General features: G+C 43.9%; 1 protein-coding gene across 1 annotated transcript; it reads left to right on the top strand.

The window, feature by feature from the left end:
• The first annotated feature begins 879 nt into the window (after window positions 1–879).
• Window positions 880–15,593, top strand: ptrh1 (peptidyl-tRNA hydrolase 1 homolog). Its single transcript, XM_083643898.1, has 5 exons — window positions 880–1,214; window positions 9,490–9,727; window positions 12,135–12,234; window positions 12,897–12,942; window positions 15,072–15,593. The coding sequence occupies exons 1-5, from the start codon at window positions 1,020–1,022 to the stop codon at window positions 15,327–15,329; spliced, it is 837 nt and encodes a 278-aa protein (XP_083500024.1). The 5' UTR covers window positions 880–1,019; the 3' UTR covers window positions 15,330–15,593.
• Window positions 15,594–27,724: the final 12,131 nt, after the last annotated feature.

Below are 27,724 nucleotides of genomic sequence, written 5' to 3'. Positions count from 1 at the left end.
TCATACACCAAAGTAATTAAAACAATAATGTATTAACTAAAACGAAGGGGAAATAACTAGACAACACAGACTACATTAAAGAAAAGAACAGAACAAAAGGTGCATTGGTGAGGAGGGAGAGAGACTGAACGGTCTCTGAACTGGGCCCAGATGCACCCAATCAGCCTAACGACCCCAACATGCAAGACAGGGCCAGGAGTGGGAGGGCCATCACAAAAGCAGCAAATCTACTCAGACAGGGGATCCTGTAGCCTACATAATCTTATCAAACAGAGGTCTGTGGTCCAATTTGTGTCAGTTAAATACGTCCTTATTGTGAAAACGTTTGAGAACCACTGGTCTATAGTCTCTGAAGCGCTATGCAATTCATATTGTCCTGTCCTTTCTTGAGTTTACACAGTCTCAAAGCTAGATGGCGCTGTAGCCTAACAGAGCAGGAAGCGAGTGCTCACCATGTTTTGTCTATGTGAGTCTCTTTGACTGTAACGTTAGAAGAGATCTTTAAGGATAGAGACATCCCACTGCAGGCTCCGCCAATAATAAGAAATTGTACTCTTCCGGTATCTTAAAGGGGCGTCGTCATCAGCTTGTGATTGGCTGTCTGTCAATGGTATGAAACTTCATTGGCTGACCAGTCTCCTAAATGGGCGTGGCAGTGACGAAACCGCTGCGGCACAGATACAGGAGGAAGTGACTGGAAGTTGAGGTGTCTCTATATTAAATGTCTCTGACATTAGCCTACGAGCATTTACAAGATCAAAACAGTGGCGTGAATGAGTCATCAGACAGACAGACAGAAGTTACGCTGGGTATAATCGATTAGCCTAGCCGTTGCCATTAATATGATCGTATTTCGGTGGTTAATGAATGGTTGAAATGTTTTGCTAGTTTGAAGCTGTCTTCTTGAGTTAGCTAACAAGCTAACAACAAGGTACAGTAGCCTAGCCAAGTAAGTTAGCTGGTCCTGAAGTCTGAATATAGCTCACCGAGACCTTCAGAGAACGTTTCTCTCCAGCTGAATGAAAGCAGTGTCAGTTGTCACTAAGCTGTGTCGTTGGGTGTCGCACTTTGTCAAGAAGCTGCTGGACTTTGTCACAATGCGGCGACTCCTGACCAGACTGATCAACAGAGCTCTGCTGCTGGGGGAGCCGCTCACTCCTGTCATGGTGGGCAAGGAGGCAGACATACACACACACGGCCACAGGAGGGCGCTGGTGAGTAGTGGGATAAAGCCAACTACTGTCACATCTGCAAATCTCTAGTAGTCTGGTCAGTTTAGGCAAAATGGCTGCAAAAAATGATTAACATTTGAGCCAATGTTTTTCTGTTCATTTAGGGCCTAATAAACAAAAAAATGCAAGGAGCCCAAAAAATTAGCTAGGCGAAGTCCCTGAAACGGCCACGCCCAGTTTTTAGACCTGGAATTTTGTATCTCGGCTCGTGAAAGTCACAGAGAGCTGATCTTGGGCTCAAAAGATGCGGAAACACCACATTTATATTAGAGTTATTAACAAACATATACTCTAAAACCATTACTTTTTCAGTTATTTGTGAAAAACTAGTTTTCACATGATGCATGATGGTCTTATCACTAGAAATGTAATTCCGCCTCTGACCACAATGACAAATTGGCACTGTTTGTATTTCAACTGATTAACTCCACAGGTAATGAAGATGCAGAAGTGCATATGTTTCTGTAAAGCTAGCATACATGCTGAAAACATTTGACAACATATGAGTTTGTTCCTGACCTTGTAGATGGATGGTAAGAGACTGTTATTTTATCTCTGAAGGTTTACCTCATAGTAACATTACCTCCACCTTAGCTCATATTCATAACCTTTTTTCTGTGCAGTGGTTAGATAGTGGGCCATTGCTACGAAAAGGGGGTTTGTGTGGAAATGTTTGGTTGTCCTTTGTAACTGCACTTTTAATGTTATATGGACAATCTGTTGTTGGGCTGTCTTTTGTATCTATGCAGAAAAGATTATTGTTTAACATTGGATCTGGATCTGATGGATGTATGATGCCATACTGCAGTGAAACATTTCTGTTATCAAGGTGTTTAACTTGTGCAAAACAAAACAAAAAAAACAGTGTTCTGATTTTCCCTGATCAGATGATCTCCCGTCCAAACAATGGAACTGGTAAACAAGAACCTGTGCATTGTCTGCAAGGTTAGTTTTAATGCTTATTCCTTAAGAAGTGTAACGTAAAGGAAAGCAGTGAGTACAACATTTTGCTTTTCATTCTTAAATGCATGTCAGGAACCTGGAGGAAGAGACATAACTGCCGTCACGGCTCCTAAGCTGATTGACCAACTGAAACTGTTTGAGGATAATGGACTGATAATCAATGATGTGGATCTCAATTTTTCACAAAGACTGTCAAGTGTCAACGCAGCAACTCTACAGGATGGGTATAAAATCCACAAGACGTGCTATGATCGCTATAATAACAGTCATTTCAATCGTGCGATGGATCGTAAACACAAACGAGAACTGGATCTTGCTGATCAGGAGATTGTTGGAGCAAACACTAGAGCAAAGGCTGGGTCTAGTCTTGCGTTTGGAGCTGAATTGTGCTTCTATTGTGAAGGGCCAGCCATTGAGAACCATCGCAGGAAGGACAAATCAGAGCCCTTGTATGCCGCTGCAGGAAAAGGGAAGTCAGCAAAGCATGTGAAGGATTTCACAGACAATCTAGAGATGATGGCCAAAGTTCTGAATGACGGCAGAATCCTAAGATTACTCGAAACTGATGTTAGATCACGAGAGCTGTTCTATCACAACAAATGCCACACAAGATACTGTAACAGGTAAGCTAGCAGAACAAAGTTTTAAGTTCAATTCAAGAGTTCACCTATAGTCGGACCATATTTTTAATAATTGATAATTTCTTCCTTATTAGGTACAGAGACAACTCAACGGGGGGCAGGATAAAGCAAGAAAGAATTTCATCACAGAACTCCCCAGACATGATCCAGTACGCTGAGTATATTGCCATGGAAGCAGTAAAGAACTTCATTGATGACAGTTCAGATAATGTTTTTGATCTTCACGAACTTGAGAATATTTATCTGCAGAAAGTTGAAGATTTGGGCATCGACCGGCCCAAATCTCACTCGACACGATTTGCTGACATACTGTCAAACAGCCGCCTTGACATAAATGTAGTGCAGAAAGAGACAGGGGCGCATTACAGGGTTATTAGGAAGGGTAGTTTGGACAATGTAATCAGTGAGAGTGAGTTTTTGGATTCACTTTGCAAAGTCACAAAGGCTGTTCGGGATGAAATCATAAAGAACCGGAGAGACAGTCAAGGCACACGGCTTTCTGACTTGTCTACAGAAGGATTACGGACAAATAACAATCTCAAACTAAAGATGCTTATGTCATTACTTTGTGATGGAACAGCGAGATATCAAGACCTTCCGATGCACCTTGAACAAATGTGCCAGACCGTAAGCTTCAACACCAGGATCAGACCAAAAACCAACAAAGATTCACAGCAATCGCAATCTGTCATCCGAAAGAGGCACGGATTGGTGGAAGAGCCTGTCAATGGATATCTGACACTGAAGCTCTATTCAATGAACAGAAACAAAAACTTGTTACAGACAACATTTGAACTAGGCCTGACACATTCATACTCGGCTACTCTTGTCTGCATTGACGAAATCTCCCTGTCAATGAAAGACCTCTTCCTCAGATCACAGGGAAAGCTGCTACCTCACGTCCTGAAACAAGGTGTATTCACAACATTCACTGATGACAACATCAATGAACAAAGTTCATCTCCTACAGCAACAAAGAACTGCAACGCTACTGCGATGAGTTGCCTGCAGTTTCCCCAGGAACCAGGGGAAGGCATGTCAAGAGAGAGAAGATCTGCTAGGGACATTGACCCTAATGCACCGGGCTTGGAAACCGTGTTGGAGGAATACCTGAGCGTAGTGGAGCAGAAGGTCTCGAAGGAGTCCCATCGCCCTGTACAGACTGTCAATGTTGAGGAATTTGATGCAGAGCTTGGAGTTGTGTTTCAGAAAAGCATGGGAGAGGAAGAAGATTTTTTGATGGCTGCTATGAAGAACATTGGATCTGATTTATTACAGCCTGTAACTTGGACCTCACACCACGCTTCAAAGGAGCGTGACAAGACAGATGTCCCCAAAACAATCAACTGCATCATGCCAGTGATTGACCATGCTAGCAACACCGAACAGCTTCAGCTCCATGTCATGAGAATAGCAGTATCATACACAGGATATCTCAACCCAGGCCAAGTTGCAGTGGGTGGATCTGATCAGCCCCTTTATGCCATCAAGAAGATGATACAGTGGGCCATGGGGGAAGAGTTTTCTCATTCATACTTCGCTTTCATGGGTGGGCTGCACCTTGAGAAGGTTTCTCTGGTCTGTGTTGGCCAGTTGATAAAAGGAACTGGCTTGGATACCGTCTTAACTTCAGCTAATCTGAACATCACTGGTCTGACAACTGCTGTATGTGATGTGAATTCCATAAAGAAGGCTAGATACTGCATTCAAATCCTGGCTGTGGTCCTGGCCAAGAAGAGAGACGAGGCATTCCAGGCAAAACATCTAGAGGACAACAGTTTGATTTGGAGCAATTGGGTGGCCAATGAAAACAGTCCCATGTTTCACTACTGGACCAATGTCCTTGAAGCAATCAAGAAAGTTCTTATCTTCATCAGATCCTTCCGGGAGGCCAACTTCACCATGATGATCAGTGCACTTGAGCAGCTCATTCCTCTTTTCTTTGCACTTGATCATACACACTATGCCAGATGGGCATCAGTGTTTCTTCAGGATCTCAAAGAGCTCAAATGGAAACACCCAGAGTTGTTCAAGGAATTTCTATCAGGCTCTTTCGCAGTAAACACCAGAGGTAACCCATTTTCGAAGATTGCATGTGATCAAAAGCAGGAGCATAATATAAAGGTCATCAAGTCTGGCACTGGATACGTCGATATCATCAATCGGGAAGATCAGGAATTCTTCAGGAAACTAGAACTTGCCCTACCCGAAATCCAGTGCTACCTCGCCGAGGTCGAAGGTCAAGATCTAGCACACGGGCACAAAGAAATGCTGGACTCCTTCAAGGAAACATTTTCAAGCCACATACTCAAGGTGTACCAGGGGATCCTTACCAACCCATTCAACCAAGCTCAGTTCATGAGGTTGAACTCATCCATTCCCTTCCCAGATGTCATAACTAAAGATGCCAGCCTTGTTTTTACAGTTGGAAAAACACAGCATGACCAGTTTGTGCAGGAGCGATTTGTATATGCTCAGAAGGATGTCCATGCGAACATCTCACGAAATGCCCTGAAACTTCCAAGTTCAGGTGCAAAAGTCCAGCTTGCAAGCCCTGCAATAAAGCCACCTAAAGGAACCTTTGCAAAGCTGAAGGAGGCCTGCAGATCGAGAGAAGAAGAGACAAGGAGGCTCTTTGGTGGTGAATTCACGGGTAAATCTAGTTGATATAATTTCAAAGTTATTCTATATTCATTTTATAAGTGAATTGATTTGAGAGTACTAATTTAATTTTGGTTAAACTATTCATTTCAAATACAGGTTTACCAGAAGCCCTGTCAACAAAGGATGGAGACATTTATCACAGCCAAAAGTCTCAAATCCTGAAGGACATCGGAGTACAAGTTCAATCTACAGCCTCAGAAGGACTTGTGATAGATCTATCTGTGCAAGTACGAATCCTGGCAAAGTCTCTCACCAAAGGCATGACATTTCGGGACTTTGTCATCAAGGTGTTGAACAGCATTGCCAAGATTGGTCATGAGAAGGGAGCCAATCGTATTGACATTGTGGCTGACCTCTACCAGACTATGAGCATTAAGACTGCGACTAGGAAGAATCGGGGGTCAGCAGGTAGTTCACAGATGGCCTTTAGCGAGAATGACACCGTGCCCGAATCTAAGCAATTCTTTGAAGCTTTTCTGTCTAATCAAGACAACAAGGTAGCCCTGAACTTAATGTTCGCCAAGATTGCTAAGGAACAGGCATGGAACTGGAGCAAGGAATTCTGCATTACCTACGACAGGAAGATCCTTGCAAACTTTGGCGAAGATTTTGAGATCCAGCTTTATGACGGCATAGAAATGCTTGAGGAGGCTGACAACCGCATCGTTGTCCATGTGATGGACATGCTAAACAAGGGGATCAAGTCAGTTATAGTTCGAACAGTCGACTCTGATGTAGTTGTCATCCTGCTAGGGTTCACTACAAAGTTCCTGTCAGTATGTTGTGACTTGCAACTTATCGTCGACTTTGCCGTTCCGGACAAACGCAAGTTCTACTCAATCACAGAAGCACACAAGAAGCTTGGTGGAGATGTGGCTGATGCCATGCCTGTGTTCCATTCTTTCAGTGGCTGTGATTCTGTGAGTGCCTTCTTTGGCCACTCAAAGAATGCTCAATTCAAAGCCTGGATGAACCACAGTAAGTTGACAGAGCTCACTGCTGCATTGAGAGGACTAAGTTGCTGCCCTGATATCGAGACAGTTAAGAACAGCATGGAAGTTATTGAGCCCTGGGTAATGAGCTGGTACAACAAGGCTGGACTGTACGACTGTGCAAGTATAGATGGACTCAGATTCCAGCTGTTCAAGCACTCGGTTAAAGATGAGCTGCGAGACCTGCCCCCAAGTAAGGATGCACTTCTACAGCATCTGTTGAGAGCTGCATTCCAGGCAGGATGGCTGTGGGGGAACAGCCTTCGACAACTCCCTTGTCCCCCGGTTGTTGAATGGGGATGGACTACCGATGTGGAGGAACTCTTCGTCAGGTGGAGCACAGTTTCCGCAGGAGACACATTGACTCGGGTAACAGGGGTGTGTAGCTGCAGAACTAATAAATGCACCTCATGTTCTTGTGCTGCGAGGGGGATGAAATGTCTCATTTATTGCAAGTGCCTAAGCAAGTGTTTGAATCCTGTGTGATGGGATGTGTGATATGTTCAAATAAAGTTTTTTTGGGCTTCACATGGTTAGCTCTGTTTCTTAGGTGGTTGTTGGGGTCCTCGTCTTCTAACAAAGCCTCAACTTAAACACTACTATGCCCCATGAGTAGATCTAGAACTTTGTCCCAAACAAACTGCACGGCCTTCATGAGCAGATTTGGCTGAAGTGGCTTGGGTACTGATCAATTCAGTGATAAAAAGGGTTTTTCTTGAATATCCCCAAAAGTAAAGGTTTTAGGCCATATGTTTCTTCATAACACTAATATAAATGTGTAATTTCCGCATCTTTTGAGCCCAAAGTCAACTCTGTACGACCTTCAGGAGCTGAGATACAGAATGTCGCGTGCAAAAAGTGGGTGTGGCCGTTTCAGACACTTCGCCTACCTAAATTTTTGGGCTCCTTGCATTTTTTTCTTTATTGGACCATAAATAAACAGAAAAACATTGGCTCGAATGTTAATCATAATTTGCAGCCTTGACCCCATTTTTGCCCCAAACTGACCAGACTATAGGTGATTCTCTCTTGTAACGGATCCGTACTAGCCCCCAAAACGGCCCTGCTTCTGCTTTGCACTGAGACATTACCACCCAAACGCTCCATTTTAAAATGATCACAATTCAAAGTCCTCCTGCTTCTCCAGTTAAACAGCACGTCTCATAAAATATGAATCAAGACTTTGTCAGTATATAGGGATCAGCCGAGCAGCATTTTGGTCAACAAACCGCGTCACTGGGTGGAAACTGCAATGAGACCCTATGGAGCATGAGCTTGAGTGTTTGACTCTAGCCGGCTGACCCTGTTTACATTTTAAAAACTGCGACAGTTCACACAACTTTAACACGACATGCATATACATCAACCCCTTGAGCTAATTCTGCTCTCACTCAGAATGTCAAAATATAAGCGATGTGATGTATACTTTTTGAGATATTAATGTTTGTTTGGCACAACTCATACTAGTTAATAACTAATTGCCGTGGGGTTCTGCATTTCTGGGTGGCAAAAATCCCACAATTTGAATTTAACTAATTCGTTAAATAATTGATTCCAATGACTCAAAAGGTGTTGAGTAATAATGTTTAATGATGCATGTAGCTTTCCCATTTAGCAGGGCAACATTTGACATGGGCGTCAGTTGACTATGGCAGTGTGTAGCTCATTAATTTAACCAAATAATATCTTGACAGTCATTGGTCCAATTTGTCCCTATGAAATCTGGTTGATAAAATTGGGTTTGCAAATGATATTAGCCTAGATGCCGGGACTTTGCCTGCCATAACTTTGGATTTAATGAATTGATGCCATTGTGTGTCTACTGTAGGCAGGCATTGTGGCAGCATAAGGAACCCTCTCTTTTTCTAATTGTATTATTATAATACTATATATCTATATGTATATTATTATACTATATTTATTCTATATAGGCCTATAAGATAAAAAAAATTATTTGACTCACACTGTCCTTGCTTGCCTGTAGATTGTGTGCAGGTATTCATTTAAAAGTAGAAAACCTCTCCACGCACGCGTGTGTGTGAGTGACGTGTATGTAGGGGTGTGTGGGTGACTGGCCCTATAACAATGCAGACTATAGTGTCTGTGCCAGTGGAGCGGTAGCATCAGTACCAGGCAGTGTCTGTGTCTCCCTCTACACTCACTTGCCTGGTTAAATAAGAGGAAACAATTGGGCTTTCACACTGCGTTCTCTTATAGGGCTGTGCGATTAAATCGATACGGCAATATATCACAATATTTTTTCTGCAATACTGTATCGATATTTCAGAAAAATATCATGACATATATCGCCATTCGCCATATAGATTTTTTCCACAGCCGTGTGTTCAGTGACACAATAAGAATACATTTTATTTCAGTGTGTTCTGTAACACACTCAACACTAGTAGTTTTGACTCAATTTGTCCACTAAATTATTATCTTTTCTTTTTTTTCCCAGTAAATTATGTAGGGTATTGCAATATATCGCAATATGTATTGTATCGCAATTTATCGTGATACAATCGTATCGTGACCCGCATGTAATGTGATGCGTATCGTATCGTGAGGTCCCTGCCAATACCCAGCCCTATTCTCTTAGCCTGGGGCTATGTCTTAGCCTGGGGCTCTATCTTAGCCTGGGGCTATGTCTTAGCCTGGGGCTCTATCTTAGCCTGGGGCTATATCTTAGCCTGGGGCTATATCTGAGCCCTATTCTTAGCTCTAGGCTAAGTCTTAGCTCTAGGCTAAGACTTAGCCCCAGCTGAGTATAGTGTAAAAAGGCCTAATTAAATGGTGATAAACGGTTAGTTGTTTCGGCATTAGTACAATAATACATGTCGTGTTTAGTAGACTCTTTTAGTGCATATAGCCTAACAACTGTGTGTGTGTGTGTGTGTGTGTGTGTGTGTGTGTGTGTGTGTGTGTGTGTGTGTGTGTGTGTGTGTGTGTGTGTGTGTGTGTGTGTGTGTGTGTGTGTGTGTGTGTGCTGGGTGTTAGGTGGTGGGGCTGGGGAACCCTGGTCTGGAGGGGACCAGGCACAGCGTGGGCATGGCGGTGCTCAGTGCCCTCGCCACCCGGCTTGGCCCCGCCCACTGTTGGCATGGCGACAAGCAGGTGTCCGGTGAGGTCATCGTCGTGTCCGGTGAGGTCATCCTCTCAGAGACACACACACAAGTGGTGCTGCTCCGTCCCAAGCTGCTCATGAACCTCAACGGAGTGTCAGTGGCTAAAGCAGGTGAGGTCAGAGGGTGTGTGTGTGTGTGTGAGAGAGAGTGAGAGAGAGAGAGAGGGAGGGAGAGACAGAGAGGGAGGGGGAGGAAGAGAGAGAGAAAGAGAGAGGAGGGAATGGGAGACTCAATAGATTGATTTTATTTTAGTGTTGTGCAGCCCACGTTAGCACTGAGAACTGAGTTACACACACGCATGCACACGCGCACAAATGCATGCGCGCGCGCGCGCACACACACACACACACAGTGTTCATTTTTGTTTTATCTATGTCCTTTTTTGTTTGAAAGCATTTCATAAGTAATTGTTTTTGTATAAATTAATGTCATTAATAATGCCTTTGATTTTTCATGTACACATTCCTGGACGTTTCTTGTAGCAACACACTGAGGCTAAATTGAATTAAAGTGAACTTTTGATTCTCTAAATCAGTGAGTCTCAACAGTTTTCATATCAAGGACTCCTAATTTAGATGGTGTCTCTCTGAGCCAAATGTGAGAGTATTTTTTATTTTAGGTATGAATTTGTCCAGAATTCCATGACTATCTAATAATAGAGAAACTGTCAACTTAGTTCAAATTGGCTACTGTAAGTGGTGTCTGTGGCGGCAGTGTGGCGATGTCTGTGGCTCAGTCACGATTTGTGACGGAAGTGATGTCATCAGTGATGTCACTTGAGCAATTGTGATGCCATCATTAATGTCATAACTAGAGATGCACCGATTGCCATTTTCTTGGCCGGTTCCGATTTCCGATTTTTGAATAGTCTGACTTGCCGATACCGATTTTCTTTCTAAGAACAATAATTGACGGGTTATTTTTTGACGTTATTATTAACTCATTTTAACTTTGCTTTAATAGAAAATTAAGATTCAGGTCACATTTCTTATCATTTGCATGAGGTAGGACGATCTCATTCAAAAACATCTAAAAAATAAAAGTGTTCCAGGTTACTGGACAGAGCTTTTCTTTTTTGTGTAAATACAATGAATATAAAACAATTAATTCCAGTATATCCCACAGCTATCATGCATTTACTTTTCCAAAAGAAAAAAGGTGCAACAGAACAGGGGCTCCAGATGGATAGTAGCCTATGGCTAAATCTGTTACAAAGCATCTCTTCACCTATGGGGTTTAATGTTTTTTTTGTATATGTCCCTGCCAAATAAATGAATAAAATAAAATAAATAAACATCAAAATGTTATCCATGGACAAGGAGTTTATAGCCTATAGGTCTGGAGCCCAGAGACCTTCGAAGCCATGCCCACTCTACAGTTGTGGATTTGGCTGTTCTTGAGTAGATGAGGCAATGAGTTTGAGTTGACTCAGTTTGAATATCGTAGTTTACACACAGACTCAGTTTTTTTAAATCCGCCACCCGAAAAAAAATCATCACGCACAGAAAATCTTGCACACTGGTCCGATGCGTTTTATTAGTTTGTCGTTCTATTCGCAATACGAAACAAATAGTCCTCTCCTGTATCCATGTTACAATGTGACTGACAGATAGCAGCAGCAGCTGATCTGCAGCAGTCTGTGGACTGCAGCTGGTCAGGGAATGTAACCTGGACACAGGGCTCGATAGTAGCCTACCTTCACTTCGCCAAGCCGGCTGTGTTGCTCTGTGGCCGGGAAAAGAGAGGGGCCGGTGAGGTGAAGCGAGCCGCTCAGACTGGAGTGGACTCCAGCCGAGCGGGACTCTGCAATGTACCCTGCTCCTCCACGGCTTATTTTCAACTTGCATGTGTGACAAACTGTAAAATTTCTACAATGAGGAGGACATGCTGGCGTGCGTTTCCTTTTGGCTGCTTTGGGTGCGTGCACGTCACGTGAATGCGTGCATCGGGCAGCTGCAGGTAATTGACCAAACAAAAAAGGGGGAAAGCCGAATCGGCTATGTGGACTGACCGGCGCCGGTCACCGGTCGAGGCCGATCAGCTGAAAATCGGCCATTTCCGGTCACGTGCCGATCAATCGGTGCATCCCTAGTCATAACTGATGTCATCAGGGATGTTATCAGTGATGTCACTCGAGCAACTATGATTGCCAAACAGTGTGGCATCACTCTGGCATTTGTGATGTCACTCGAGCAAACTGTGATGTAGTATGAGCCGATAACGCACAGTTGCACGATGGCGCCTAGGTGGATGGGTGGTGTCTGTCTGTCAGTCACGATTTTGGGAGCCCACGGCGTGGGTGCTTTCTGTAACTGCAGCCATGGTGCCTCATCTCCAGAGTCTCCACACGCGCGAGATTCCTAGTTCTTCATTCTCCAACGGTGTTACTGTAACCTCTTCTTGTCAATGAAATAATGTTGAAGTTTAACAATCCCATCAGTTTGCTGGGGCCCCCTGGTGGCCCCTGGGCCCCACATTGAGACCCTCTGTTCTAAACTGCTCTTCCTTCTCTGTCAGCCAGCAAATACAGCATCAAGCCTGAAGACATCCTGCTGGTCCACGACGATCTGGACAAGCCTCTGGGGAAGATAGCCATCAAACATGGAGGAAGTGCCAGGTCAGTTTGCCAGAGTTATGACCTTGTCATGTGACCAACAGGTGGACATGTCCTGATAGTGGCACATAATCCTTTCAGAAGAAAAAATGCAATATTAATAACAACTAACCGTTCTTCCACCAAGCAAAGTAGTCCTTCAAACCCTCCTCTAGTCAGGTTAACGTTCTATGAGCGTCTGCTGTATAGTAACGCTGGAAACAGTATTTATTCCCTCTGTAGCTTAGCTGCAAGATCACATTATTGCTGAGATATCAACAACCAGATGACGCATGGATTTGAAAGCTGATGCTGGAAGAGCGGGATTCAAAATTGTTAACAAGCTAATGTTTTGGTCAGTCAATGCGTTTTGAGGCTGACAAATATTGTTACAGGCAGCGAGCTTGGCTAACATAGCTAGCTAGTGTTTTACGCCTTTGAACGCCGCTCAACCAATCACAATCAAGGACCGGAACTATCCGTTTTATAATTGGAGATATTGAATGATGAACTTCACATGATGATTTTGGAAAATCATTTGTCATACGTTGTAGACACATTCTCAGGGTTGCCACGGCTCTGGAAAGTGCTTGAACTTAAACATAAATAAATAAAAAGTATTTCAAAGTGCTTGAATTTATAACGATGTCCAGAATGAACTCTGACCTCATGCTCTATCCTCACAGAGGTCACAATGGTGTCCGCTCCTGTGTCGACTGCCTGCAGACCGACGTGAGTTACCCTCCACTCAAACATCACACTGTTTTTTTACTCCTTTACTGTGAAATAACGGTGCAGTATCTGACTCAAACACTTGTTTACTTCCTGTTGCAGTGTTTGCTAATACAATATCTACGTATTTAAAATAGATACTTTACACCTCACATATTATTGTATGCTAGAAATATTGCATGCGTGTAGTTATTAATGTAAACGTTTAGCTTGTGTGTGCCTTTTTTGTGTGTGTGAGTACATTGAGATCAATGCAAACCCAATGCAAAGTCAAATCCCTTGCATGTGTACAGACATGGCCAATAAAGCGGATTCCGATTCCGAACTCCTAATGGGATCGAACATCAGATGTTTTGGGTGTGCAGGTGATGCCCAGGCTAATGGTTTCTAACATCAGATGTTTTGGGCGTGCAGGTGATGCCCAGGCTAATGGTTTCTAACATCAGATGTTTTGGGCGTGCAGGTGATGCCCAGGCTAATGGTTTCTAACATCAGATGTTTTGGGCGTGCAGGTGATGCCCAGGCTAATGGTTTCTAACATCAGATGTTTTGGACGTGCAGGTGATGCCCAGGCTAATGGTTTCTAACATCAGATGTTTTGGGTGTGCAGGTGATGCCCAGGCTAATGGTTTCTAACATCAGATGTTTTGGGCGTGCAGGTGATGCCCAGGCTAATGGTTTCTAATGTCAGATGTTTTGGGTGTGCAGGTGATGCCCAGGCTAATGGTTTCTAATGTCAGATGTTTTGGGCGTGCAGGTGATGCCCAGGCTAATGGTTTCTAACGTCAGATGTTTTGGGCGTGCAGGTGATGCCCAGGCTAATGGTTTCTAACATCAGATGTTTTGGACGTGCAGGTGATGCCCAGGCTAATGGTTTCTAATGTCAGATGTTTTGGGCGTGCAGGTGATGCCCAGGCTAATGGTTTCTAACGTCAGATGTTTTTGACGTGCAGGTGATGCCCAGGCTAATGGTTTCTAATGTCAGATGTTTTGGATGTGCTGGTGATGCCCAGGCTAATGGTTTCTAATGTCAGATGTTTTGGACGTGCAGGTGATGCCCAGGCTAATGGTTTCTAACATCAGATGTTTTGGGTGTGCAGGTGATGCCCAGGCTAATGGTTTCTAACATCAGATGTTTTGGGCGTGCAGGTGATGCCCAGGCTAATGGTTTCTAATGTCAGATGTTTTGGGTGTGCAGGTGATGCCCAGGCTAATGGTTTCTAATGTCAGATGTTTTGGGCGTGCAGGTGATGCCCAGGCTAATGGTTTCTAACGTCAGATGTTTTGGGCGTGCAGGTGATGCCCAGGCTAATGGTTTCTAACATCAGATGTTTTGGACGTGCAGGTGATGCCCAGGCTAATGGTTTCTAATGTCAGATGTTTTGGGCGTGCAGGTGATGCCCAGGCTAATGGTTTCTAACGTCAGATGTTTTTGACGTGCAGGTGATGCCCAGGCTAATGGTTTCTAACGTCAGATGTTTTTGACGTGCAGGTGATGCCCAGGCTAATGGTTTCTAACGTCAGATGTTTTGGGCGTGCAGGTGATGCCCAGGCTAATGGTTTCTAACATCAGATGTTTTGGACGCGCAGGTGATGCCCAGGCTAATGGTTTCTAACATCAGATGTTTTGGGTGTGCAGGTGATGCCCAGGCTAATGGTTTCTAACATCAGATGTTTTGGACGTGCAGGTGATGCCCAGGCTAATGGTTTCTAACGTCAGATGTTTTGGACGTGCAGGTGATGCCCAGGCTAATGGTTTCTAATGTTAGATGTTTTGGACGTGCAGGTGATGCCCAGGCTAATGGTTTCTAACATCAGATGTTTTGGGCGTGCAGGTGATGCCCAGGCTAATGGTTTCTAACGTCAGATGTTTTGGACATGCAGGTGATGCCCAGGCTAATGGTTTCTAATGTCAGATGTTTTGGACGTGCAGGTGATGCCCAGGCTAATGGTTTCTAACATCAGATGTTTTGGGCGTGCAGGTGATGCCCAGGCTGATGGTTTCTAACATCAGATGTTTTGGATGTGCTGGTGATGCCCAGGCTAATGGTTTCTAATGTCAGATGTTTTGGACGTGCAGGTGATACCCAGGCTAATGGTTTCTAATGTCAGATGTTTTGGGTGTGCAGGTGATGCCCAGGCTGCGGGTGGGGATTGGCCGGCCGGCGGGCGGAGCCTCGGTGGAACGACACGTCCTGGGACGCTTCTCCCAGGAGGAGCGCAGTGTGCTGGGCTCGGTGCTGGAGCGCAGCGTGGAGCTCCTCCTGGACCAGCTGCACCGACAGTTCCCCTCCTCACCAGCAGGGGGAGCACAAAAGCGGAAGGAGGGGGAGCGCTCTGGGGCCACTCCGGCTCCAGCCCAGGAGCCGGCTTCTGTTCAGAGCTGACTGGACTGAACTCAGGGTTCCCACACATTTTAATGGATAACATTTCAAAACTTTTCCAGGACTTTTCAAGGATCCATAACAGAATTTCCATGTAATGTGAGGTGATGACTGAATCAATACCAGAAATGATTTCTACACTGGCCAAAAAGGATACACCTCTTTATATTTAATTAAGTGCTTTAGAGTCAATGCATCACATTACATGGAAGCTATTGAAATAAAACATAAATAAAACTGGAAAACAAGATTTTGAAACTTTTCCAGGTTTTCCATGACCATAGGAACCCTGATTCTGAGACAAGTCTAGGACGATTTAAAACACAACTGCCTCATGTGGAAATGTGTGAGAGTGTGCAGAGAAATGGCTATTTATTGAGACTGTATTTATTCACTGGTCCAGCGAGAATTCAATGAGTTATGGGAAAGAGACACACATTAAGGATGCACGATTATGGCTCAAATGACGATAATAATATCAAGTACTAGATGTTGTGATCATGATTGTGAGTTTGTAGGAGAGGAATTGGAAAACAGGAGCAGAGGTGGAACCACAAAAATGGTGTACAAAATAGATGGGTGCCACACACTCTTAAAAGTAAGGTATATTTATCTGGAAAATAAAACATGTCATTTCAACTAAAGAACCCTTTATTTTCTAATTTAAACATTATTAGAAACATGGTTGTTAGCGCTCACCATACAAAATTACTGAAATAATTGTGGTCATTTTTCATCACAACAGCTATTTTCAACTACAATGGGTATTCTAAATGAAGTGATGCTTCAATGCTGCCAATATTTCAATCAAATTATTGATGATGAAAACTAAAATGACAACATTATACAGTACATAGTGTGAAGCTTTACACACATCCAGTCTGGTAGCTGGCACGAGTGTGACTGGTGAAGTCACCTACAGTTTAACCAGTTATTCAAAAATAAATTGAACCAAAACGGGGGGTTGTGGTAAATTTAGAGGTGGGTAAACTATGCAAGGTGAGTAGTTTACCTAAGCCCTGAGATACTGTAGCCTGCTGCAATATCTGACGGCCACGTTCCATAAAGTGAAGATTTCAGACAAACGAGTGAATACCAACAAGAGTATTGCAGGGGACTGCAAAAAACGAAAATCATTCATCTGGAGCACCCCGGAAATACGACTCACTGTTTACTCACTAATGCCCCCTACACTTCACACTGTTTACTCACTAATGCCCCCTACACTTCACACTGTTTACTCACTAATGCCCCCTACACTTCACACTGTTTACTCACTAATGCCCCCTACACTTCACACTGTTTACTCACTAATGCCCCCTACACTTCACACTGTTTACTCACTAATGCCCCCTACACTTCACACTGTTTACTCACTAATGCCCCCTACACTTCCGGTTGCTCCAGATGAATGATTTTTGGTTTTTCAAAGACAGCCCGGCTAGCGGGGTAAGATAGCATGGTGCTGCACTGTGATAGACTGTTAGCATGGTGCTGCACTGTGATAGACTGTTAGCATGGTGCTGCACTGTGATAGACTGTTAGCATGGTGCAACACTGTGAGAGACTGTTAGCATGGTGCTGCACTGTGAGAGACTGTTAGCATGGTGCTGCACTGTGAGAGACTGTTAGCATGGTGCTGCACTGTGAGAGACTGTTAGCATGGTGCTGCACTGTGATAGACTGTTAGCATGGTGCTGCACTGTGATAGACTGTTAGCATGGTGCAACACTGTGAGAGACTGTTAGCATGGTGCTGCACTGTGAGAGACTGTTAGCATGGTGCTGCACTGTGAGAGACTGTTAGCATGGTGCTGCACTGTGAGAGACTGTTAGCATGGTGCTGCACTGTGATAGACTGTTAGCATGGTGCTGCACTATGAGAGACTGTTACCATAGTGCTGCACTGTGATAGACTGTTAGCATGGTGCTGCACTGTGAGAGACTGTTAGCATGGTGCTGCACTGTGAGAGACTGTTAGCATGGTGCTGCACTGTGAGAGACTGTTAGCATGGTGCTGCACTGTGAGAGACTGTTAGCATGGTGCTGCACTGTGAGAGACTGTTAGCATGGTGCTGCACTGTGAGAGACTGTTAGCATGGTGCAACACTGTGAGAGAATGTTAGCATGGTGCTGCACTGTGATAGACTGTTAGCATGGTGCTGCACTGTGAGAGACTGTTAGCATGGTGCTGCACTGTGATAGACTGTTAGCATGGTGCTGCACTGTGAGAGACTGTTAGCATGGTGCTGCACTGTGATAGACTGTTAGCATGGTGCTGCACTGTGATAGACTGTTAGCATGGTGCTACACTGTGAGAGACTGTTAGCATGGTGCTACACTGTGAAAGACTGTTAGCATGGTGCTGCACTGTGAGAGACTGTTAGCATGGTGCTGCACTGTGACAGACTGTTAGCATGGTGCACTGTGAGAGACTGTTAGCATGGTGCTGCACTGTGAGAGACTATTAGCATGATGCTGCACTGTGAGAGACTGTTATCATGGTGCTGCACTGTGAGAGACTGTTAGCATGGTGCTGCACTGTGACATACTGTTAGCATGGTGCTGCACTGTGAGAGACTGTTATCATGGTGCTGCACTGTGAGAGACTGTTAGCATGGTGCTGCACTGTGACATACTGTTAGCATGGTGCTGCACTGTGAGAGACTGTTAGCATGGTGCTGCACTGTGAGAGACTGTTAGCATGGTGCTGCACTGTGAGAGACTGTTAGCATGGTGCTGCACTGTGACATACTGTTAGCATGGTGCCGCACTGTGACAGACTGTTAGCATGGTGCTACACTGTGAGAGACTGTTAGCATGGTGCTACACTGTGAGAGACTGTTAGCATGGTGCTACACTGTGAGAGACTGTTAGCATGGTGTTAGCAGCATATGCCTTAACGCAGAGATACTCAACTTGCTTTGCCCGAGGGCCACTTTTGCAAAATAATAGGAGGCCAAGGGCCAGTAAACCCTCATCCCAAACAAATCAATAAAGGATCTCTCCAAAAAGAAAATGAGGTCGACTTTGGGGACACAGGATCGTTAGGTTAAGTTAGTTCAGTACATAAGTGCCTGGGCGGTGACTATTTAGCTGGAGCTCAGTCAAAATATATTTGATGTTAGTTTTCAGTGTGTGTGTGTGTGTGTTTGGGTGTGTGGGTGGGTGGGTGGGTGGTTGGTTGGTTGGTACAGTCATCTTAACACGTTCACTGCCAACGACGTATTACTCCGTCAAAAAAAATCCAACGGTTCACTGCCAATGACGTATTACTCCGTCAAAAAAATGATTTTTTTTTTTTGACCGTGGGATGTGCATCTAACCCTTTTACATCTCTTATATAATTATTGGAACCACCGAACGTTTACAACCCATTCCACCGACCCACTAAGTGGCGACAGTGCTCTCCTGACTAGAGGAAGGCAAGCATTTTCATGAGAATGGCTTCCTCGAAGCCATTCTCATGAAAATGGATTGGCGAAAATGCTTTCGTTTTCGCGCTGATTGCTGGCGGTGCGGGATTGCAAATTTGCATAATAGATTACGGGTGGAACACACTTTGAAACACGCAGCATAAATATGACCAGAATCGCAAAAGCTTCATCAAAGCTCTCAACCAAAACTCCAAGTAACGAGCGAGTCCATCCAGACTTCCTCAAAGAGCGGCCGCGCAGACAGGCACAGCAGCAGCAAAGCAATGAGCCTGGTGACGCGAGGTTACAGCAGCAGCAACAAGCTTGTGACACGGCCGCTGCAGCCAAGAAGACACACACAGAGGGAGGAGTTGGAAGCAGAGGGGGGTTTCCTGCTGTTATGGAGGAAATTACTGTTCAAAACTATTGTTTAGATGTCTGACGTCTTACTGATGCCAAAAATGAATGGTTAAAGTGACTGTTCTATCGAATTTCACAAAAAGCCGTTTATCTCAGAATAATTTTTCTGACGCTGAAACCATGCTGTATTCAACTGCTAATGCTTACATAACTACTAACTCTACAAACTAACTCTTTTAGACAGAGAAAGCACACATTCTATTAGTTCTTTTGAGATATTGTGTGTTCACAAAATCTTAGCAGAAAAGAATCCTCGGGTCTTGAAAGATGAGCCAGAATCCTCAAAAAAACCCTCTGGCAGAACCTACCTACAGTAAAAAAAAAACGGCTGGCAGTGAATGTGTTAATGAGGACCAATTTGAGTTTTATACCTGGGAAGTGAGAACCTTTTGGCCGGTACTCATTTTCTCACACACCTTCTGTTTCAAGGCTAAGACTTTGTTTTAAGGGTTAGGTTAGAATTGAGTTTAGGTTAGGTCAGTGCTTCCAGAACTGCAGTTCAGAACCCTGGGGCAATATTTCCCAAACTTTCTTCAGGTGACCCACATAAAGAAAAATGACAAACCATCTTGACCCAATTCACAATAAGCCTTATCTATAAATCTTATCTATAAATTGTGAGAATTTGTGAGCGAATTTGTGCATAAACGAACATTCCTGACCATTTTATTCCCATTTCTGCATCACCTTATAGCTATTATCTTGAATACGATAAACCAGCCATTTCAAAGAGATAAATAAACATTTGATAAATCAAAACTTGGTTATGCACATTATTGAAAACATAACCTATATACTTTATAAATGAGACAAAGTAAGTGCATTTAGGCAGAGGTAGAGTAAAAGGCTCAAAGTCTTTTCCTTTCATCAGTGAAAGAATATACTCTAAATAAATAAAAGACTGGAAGGAATTATGCAGTTTTATTTGGTGACCCAAATAATAAATCATGAAAATAAATTTAATGTAATAGATCTGCTCAGCAGGCCCTAATTGCACCTCTTTCACTACATTTCTTATTTTGTAATGTTATAATCTTCAAAAGGTGGGTTATCATTATCATTGCATCATATGCTGTAGTTTTCTCTTGCAGTTTTCTAAGCAAAATGTTGTAGTCGGGTAAAGGGGGTACTTCGATTCAGAAATCAGTGAAAGGGGGTACAGAAGCCAAAAAAAAAGAGAACCACTGGGTTATGGTAAGCAGTGTTGGGCAAGTTACTTTCAAAATGTAATATACTACATATTACTAGTTACTTTTCATTTGAAAGTAATAAGTTACTTACCAATATTACTGTCTGTATAGAGTAACTCTTTACTTATTACACTACTTTTGCAATACTTTCACCAAAATAACAGCAGTAGCAGAATGACATTGCCGCCCCAGAACCATCCTGAAAAGTAATTTCAGCTGTCTTGAAGTCAGTATAAACCGTCCACAATTCTAGAGGTTATCCTTTTTCATTGTTATTATTTGCACAAAAACACACAATTTGATTAGGAAATGATTGTATCTTTATTTAAATATGTGCTTTGATTTGATTTATTTTTTAACTCAATTTGTAACATGTGTTACTTGACAAAGTAACTGGTATAATATTACTGAAATCCAATTGGTAATAAGTTATATTACTGAGTTACTGCTAAAAGGAATATATTACATATATATATTATGTTACCTCCAACACTGATGGTAAGGGTTAGGGTTAGGCGTTTAGTTGTGATGGTTAATTAGGGAATGTACTATGTCAATGAATGTTCTCACTAAGATAGCTGTAAAAGTGTGTGTGTATCTGTGTGTATTTGTGTGTGTGTGTGTGTGCGTGTGTGTGTGTGTGTGTGTGTGTGTGTGTGTCTGTCTGTCTGTCTGTCTGTGTATCTGTGTGTGTATTTGTGTGTGTGTGTGTGTGTGTGTGTGTGTGTGTGTGTGTGTGTGTGTGTGTGTGTGTGTGTGTCTGTGTTTGTGTGTGTGTTTGTGTTCTTGTTGAAAGTCAAGATGGAAACCAGCTGTGTGTCCATGCTGCAGGTTTCCCGAGTGAAGAAGTGAACGTCACACAAACAAACAAAACACTTTGTTTTTAGCGCGGCTCCATTTTTCTTCTTTTGTTGCAGGAAGTTAAAAGCCGCCCTCGTCCTCTCTCCGTCTCGTCCTCACTGACGCCTCCTTTTGGCCAAAAACATATTGATTTCCTCTTCCGATTGTCACACTAATTACACTCCTCATCAATTAGGTGTCTTTTAATGAGTTGCATCCAGTCAAGAGGTGCATTGGTCTCTCACAGCACACAGTGAATAGCAGAGGGGGAGGGGAGAAGGCAGCAGAGAGCGTATAAAACAGCAGAAAGAGGCGATGAGCTGCTGAAAGAGGGAAATCGATACAAAGGAGGAGGTCGATTGCGATGGAGGCTGAAGAAAGGAATGGCGAGAGACAAAAGAGGCCAAACATTGTTAAGACCCGGTTCGTCTGAGGCCTCCTGTCCAGTCGCAGAGTCACAATAGCAGCCGGAACGCACTGTGGACATGGAGGTTTTGAGGGGGGGGGGGGGTCTGTCATAGAGTGGAGACATTTCCTTTGAGCACCCCCCCCCCCCGTCTTTCTGTGGTGTGACCCCATTGAGCTACCCTCTGCCCAGGCCGGGGCACTTTCCCAGCCCCGCTCAGCGGTCAGTTCCACCACAGGCTTCACTAACTTTTCTTCTGCAGGGGTCAGAGGTGAGAGGTCAGCGGTGGGGCTGGACAGCCGGGCTTACAGAGGAGGCCCGAAATTTATTCAGGAATGGGACCACGCAACCCCCTCCCCAGCGGCCGGTGGGGGGTCTTCCCCCTAAAGCTCTCAGATGTGCTGCGAACTCTGCAGAGATACAGCAGAACCCCCTGACCCTGACTGACTCTGCAGAGATACAGCAGAACCCCCTGACCCTGACTCACTCTACAGAGATACAGCAGAACCCCCTGACCCTGACTGACTCTGCAGAGATACAGCAGAACCCCCTGACCGTGACTCACTCTGTAGAGATACAGCAGAACCCCCTGACCCTGACTCACTCTGCAGAGATACAGCAGAACCCCCTGACCCTGACTCACTCTGTAGAGATACAGCAGAACCCCCTGACCCCTGACCCTGACTCACTCTGTAGAGATACAGCAGAACCCCCTGACCCCTGAGCCTGACTCACTCTGCAGAGATACAGCAGAACCCCCTGACCCCTGACCCTGACTCACCCGCAACTGGGACACGGCTTACTGGAAAAGCTACATTTACACACTTTAGACAGGATCTGGTTTTCAACACACGTGAGTTTGGGACGACGCACATGTGTGTTGCTTTTGAACACAATCTGTCCTGATTAGGGTTAAAAAAAGTCTGCAGCAATTTGCAAATGCTTCCGCCTACCCGTCTGTACTTCACAGAGGAGAACATTGGTCAAAACAGAAATGAGGCGGGCACATCCGCTAATTTCTCCAATCACCTGCATCGGTTTTGTTTACATGTGTCGTGATTGGTCGAAGTTTTTTTCTTTTTTTCTTTGGGAAACTTCTTCTGGCCAAATTTTAACAGGCTGAAGTACAGACGGTCTCTGGACTATACGAGGGATCAGTGTTGGTAAACAAACGGCTTACTAGGGACAACTTTATAATGGAACCCTATGGAGCCAGCCTTGAGTGACTCACTCTAGCTGGCTGTGCTTTTTACTAAATTCACTTCATTTTAAAAACTGTGACAGTTCACACAACTTTAACACGACATGCATATATTGTACATCAGACCCTTGAGCTACTTCTGCTCTCACTCAGAATGTCAAAATATAAGCAATGTCATGTATAGTTTTTGAGATATTAACGTTTGTTTGGCACAACTCATACTAACTCATACTAACTGCTGCGGTTCCGCATTTCCGTGTTTTGTTGTTGTCGTGATGTCACGCTGATTCGTCCTTCGCAGGACGATTATTTGATTTAATCCATAATCAAATCAAATCAGATCCAAACTTTGGGACGGACTCTCAGGATCAAACGGAGCAGTGAACCACACTGAGCATGCTCACTACTGATTGGACCTTAACCCGATGATGAAGTCAGGTCTTAATTTTACGAGTGAGGTCATAATCACAGTAACAGAACCCAGTTAACACCTAGAATTCTGCTCAATATTTCCATTTATTGCCAAACAGATTCAGATTCCTTCCTGCAGGGGTCAAAGGTCACCAGACACAGTAACCTGGATGTTGACTTGTCATTACAAAGGAAACATGTCGTGCATATTGACCGAATATGAAATGAATCCATGTAAACTGGTTTATTACAGAAATGATCTGTAATTGGAAGTCCTCCTCTTCACCTTCTTTTCAGGTGTGGCTGATGAACATGATCTCTGTTATAGAGATGGAGAGACTCAGGTTCCTGAGAGCCAACTCACTTAAAAGGTTCTCAACTATCTGGGACCTGTTTTTAACCTACTTTGACCAGGTTAAGAATGACTAGTGACTGATGTCAGGGGTAACGGACGGCTTGCCCGACTGGTTTCCGATGGACCCCTTGTGTAGGACCCTATGCACAATATCTCTTACAAGCACATAAGCAGCTGATGCGGCTGGTAGCTCTATGTTGTTATGCTAAATGTCAATGATGTATGTTTTTTTTCTGCGTCTGAGCCTGTTTGTCTTGTTCGCTTATTGTTGTATAAAAATTGAAAATAAAATAATAAAAAAGAGGGGAATTTTTTTTTGTCCGTAATTGAAATATTGCATTAAGATATTCCAAGTAATTGAGGAATTTGTGTTCATGTGAACTCAATGACATAGAGTATATATACAGTGCAAGCCTTGCCACTATGATACTATGGGCAAGGCTTGCACTGTATATCAGGTTGATATACCTAGGCCTTTTAGTAAAAATCCAATATTGGCCAAACTCTGACATCATCTTCGTCAGCATCATCTTCCTCATCATCTTCCTCAGCATCTTCAGAGTGTCAGTCTGTGAAACCTACCCTGATGCAAACACGTCCGGGTAATGTAGCAGTAGATTCCCTGCCTACCAACATGAGGGTCGCAGGTTCAAGCCCCCTTGGTCGGGCGTCCGAATGAATCCGGAAAACATCGATGCTAACACTTCCGGGTTCTTCACTGTTTTCGCCTATGGGATTTTTGAATGGGTTTTTGGCGCGATGCTTCAAATAAGGTCTCTGGGCAACGCAAGCTTAATAAAACGCGAACCAGTGTTCAGCAGGATAATCTTCACACATGAGGACCACTTTTATGAGTTTTTAAGCTTTTACGTGCCGTTAAAAGGGCAGCTAGCTAGCAAACGGCTAAAATGAGACTACACAGTTGAGTCGACGGGGATATTATACGTCAATAACGTCATCACCTCAAAGGACGAACACAGAAATTCTCTTTCCCTCACCTGGTTCAGCCCGGGGTAATCAGTGCACAGCAGCGCACACATCAACAACACTCCAGGTTGAGTGGTGACGTGACGTGACGGGGAAGCCCACTGTGTGTAGTTCTGGATTATCTTAGCACAAGCTTTTTACTTCTAGGGCTCGCATTTACGCTTCAAAACTCATGAAAGTGGTCCTCATGTGTGAAGATTATCCCGCTGAACACTGGTTCTCGTTTGATTAAGCTTGCGTTGCCCAGAGACCTTATTTGAAGCATCGCACCAAAAATGGACAGCTCTACTGTAAGGACGTCACTTCACACCTGGCATAACAATGTGTCTCCACACATGTGTCTCAGTGACCACTTGTGATTGGATCTCACTTCCCGCTATATACACGTGTGGCGGGGTGGAGGTGTAAACAGAATACAACTGACCAGACAACGCCACCTGGGGGATTTCACCCCTTGCCTCTCCTCTCTCTCCCCAGAGGGTTTTCATAGTCCACTTCCCAGGCTCATTCCAACTCCACTCAGCTGTGCTGCTCCACTCAGGCATCATCAGGTAGCTAACGAATGGATCGCTCCATGGTGCTGAACCTGTGTTCACTCATTTGGGCCACTACTGTAATTAGCCATGTTTGCACATTTAAGTCGGCCCCTAATTACCTTAAAAATTCAGGCTCCGTCAGGCCACCCGCATGGGTGCTCTTTACACTTACACCGTTACACTACCTATCGCACGTAAAATGGCATAGCTGTGGCCGAACACAATTTCTGCACACACACACACACACACACACACACACACAAACAAACACACACACCAGGGCCAGAACCAGATGACTAGGGGTGCATCCAAGATAGGAAGGGGTGCAGATGCCCGGCCTAAGGCCGGGCCCACTCGGGTAGCCGGCCAAAGGCCGGCCGCCCGAAAAATTTGTCATGTTATTTTACTAAAAATAATGCATTTGACCATCATTTCAAGTAGAATGATACCACCCAAGCAAGAATATTTCAAGTGTTTCAAGTGCTTTACTGAAATATTTGGACCATATAATGATAATACAATTATCTCAACCTTAAAAGGTTACATATAGGTGCCAAAAAGCCATAAAATCACATCAAAGAACAAAGAAAAACAACAACTATAATTCGAGTTTAAACAGTAAGTGTGCAGCTGTAGCATTTATTTAAAAAAAGAAAAAAAAAATTACTTTTCAACTGAGCATGCAGACAATTAAAATAAGGGTGCAATGCATGCTTTTGCACCCCCGTAGAACCGGGCCTGACACACACACACACACACACGTCACACACAGAGAGAGTTCGCATCAGGGTAGGAAATTAGTTGGGACTTGGGGGAAAATGCCCCTAAAAAATCTAGAATAGTTCTTGGAATTGGGGTGATAAAATAAAAAGTTTAATACTTGTATTTTAATATTATTCTGTATTTGCCAGCTAGGCATCTGTATAACCCCCGCCCCTCCTCCTACTAGCGTTATTTACCTCTGATAGGCAGCACAAGCTAGCTGGCCAGCTAGTTCACTCATGTTTTTGCCAAGTACAAGAACAGACAATCAACAGTGTTGTTGAAATAGGGGATGGGGATCTTTAACTGTGATTGATGAACCTTTAGAAATAAAATATGCTTGGATAAGAGGCATTGATTGGTCTGTCGGGCTACATAGGTGCAACTAAGGTATTTCCCAACATTTGATCAAATTGCCCTGGAAATGATCCAAAATGCCTCCGAAATATATTTCAGAGAAGCAAAAATAGCACTCATTTAAAAAGGTTAATTTCCTACCCTGGTTCGCATTCTTATTATAGGATGACATCGTTGGCAACTAGCTACTGCATTATAGGCACGAGTCTTCTGGTCTAACAGTTTTTCTTTCAGTGTAACTGGTTGATTTAAAAACCATGCAACTTAATATTGTTTGGCCCGTAACTCCCTATATTTTTCTATATGGGGCCCACACCCCAAAAGGTTTGGCCACCCCTGTAGGGACTGTGTGATGTGTGGACTGTGCCTCAGTCTGAAATGGATTACAGATTACTGCAGTTCTTTACCATGAGCGCTCCCCTTCCGCCATTCTGGTTCCCCACGGCAGAGGAGCGGGTTAGTGAATCCAGGCCCGCCAGGGATCCTTTCTCATTGGCTTTTCCGATGAGCAAGCATTAATAACACATCCTTTCCCCTTTCATAGCCATAATCTGCAGTGATCTCGGCCCTCCCACACTAAATTATAATCTGCAGTGATCTCGGGCCTCCCACACTAAATTATAATCTGCAGTGATCTCAAGCCTCCCACACTAAATTATAATCTGCAGTGATCTCAGGCCTCCCACACTAAATTATAATCTGCAGTGATCTCAGGCTCCCACACTAAATTATAATCTGTAGTGATCTCGGGCCTCCCACACTAAATTATAATCTGCAGTGATCTCGGGCCTCCCACACTAAATTATAATCTGCAGTGATCTCAGGTTCCCACAATAAATTATAATCTGCAGTGATCTCGGGCCTCCCACACTAAATTATAATCTGCAGTGATCTCGGGCCTCCCACACTAAATTATAATCTGCAGTGATCTCAGGTTCCCACACTAAATTATAATCTGCAGTGATCTCGGGCCTCCCACACTAAATTATAATCTGCAGTGATCTCAGGCTCCCACACTAAATTATAATCTGTAGTGATCTCAGGCCTCCCACACTAAATTATAATCTGCAGTAATCTCGGGCCTCCCACACTAAATTATAATCTGCAGTGATCTCGGGCCTCCCACACTAAATTATAATCTGCAGTGATCTCGGGCCTCCCACACTAAATTATAATCTGCAGTGATCTCAGGCCTCCCACACTAAATTATAATCTGTAGTGATCTCAGGCCTCCCACACTAAATTATAATCTGTAGTGATCTCGGGCCTCCCACACTAAATTATAATCTGTAGTGATCTCAGGCCTCCCACACTAAATTATAATCTGCAGTAATCTCGGGCCTCCCACACTAAATTATAATCTGCAGTGATCTCGGGCCTCCCACACTAAATTATAATCTGCAGTGATCTCGGGCCTCCCACACTAAATTATAATCTGCAGTGATCTCAGGCTCCCACACTAAATTATAATCTGTAGTGATCTCAGGCCTCCCACACTAAATTATAATCTGCCGTGAT

Source organism: Poromitra crassiceps (genome assembly GCF_964638095.1).
Source record: "Poromitra crassiceps genome assembly, chromosome: 10".
In the NCBI taxonomy this organism is placed as follows: Eukaryota; Metazoa; Chordata; class Actinopteri; order Beryciformes; family Melamphaidae; genus Poromitra; species Poromitra crassiceps.
This window is presented reverse-complemented; position numbering and strand designations above follow the sequence as displayed.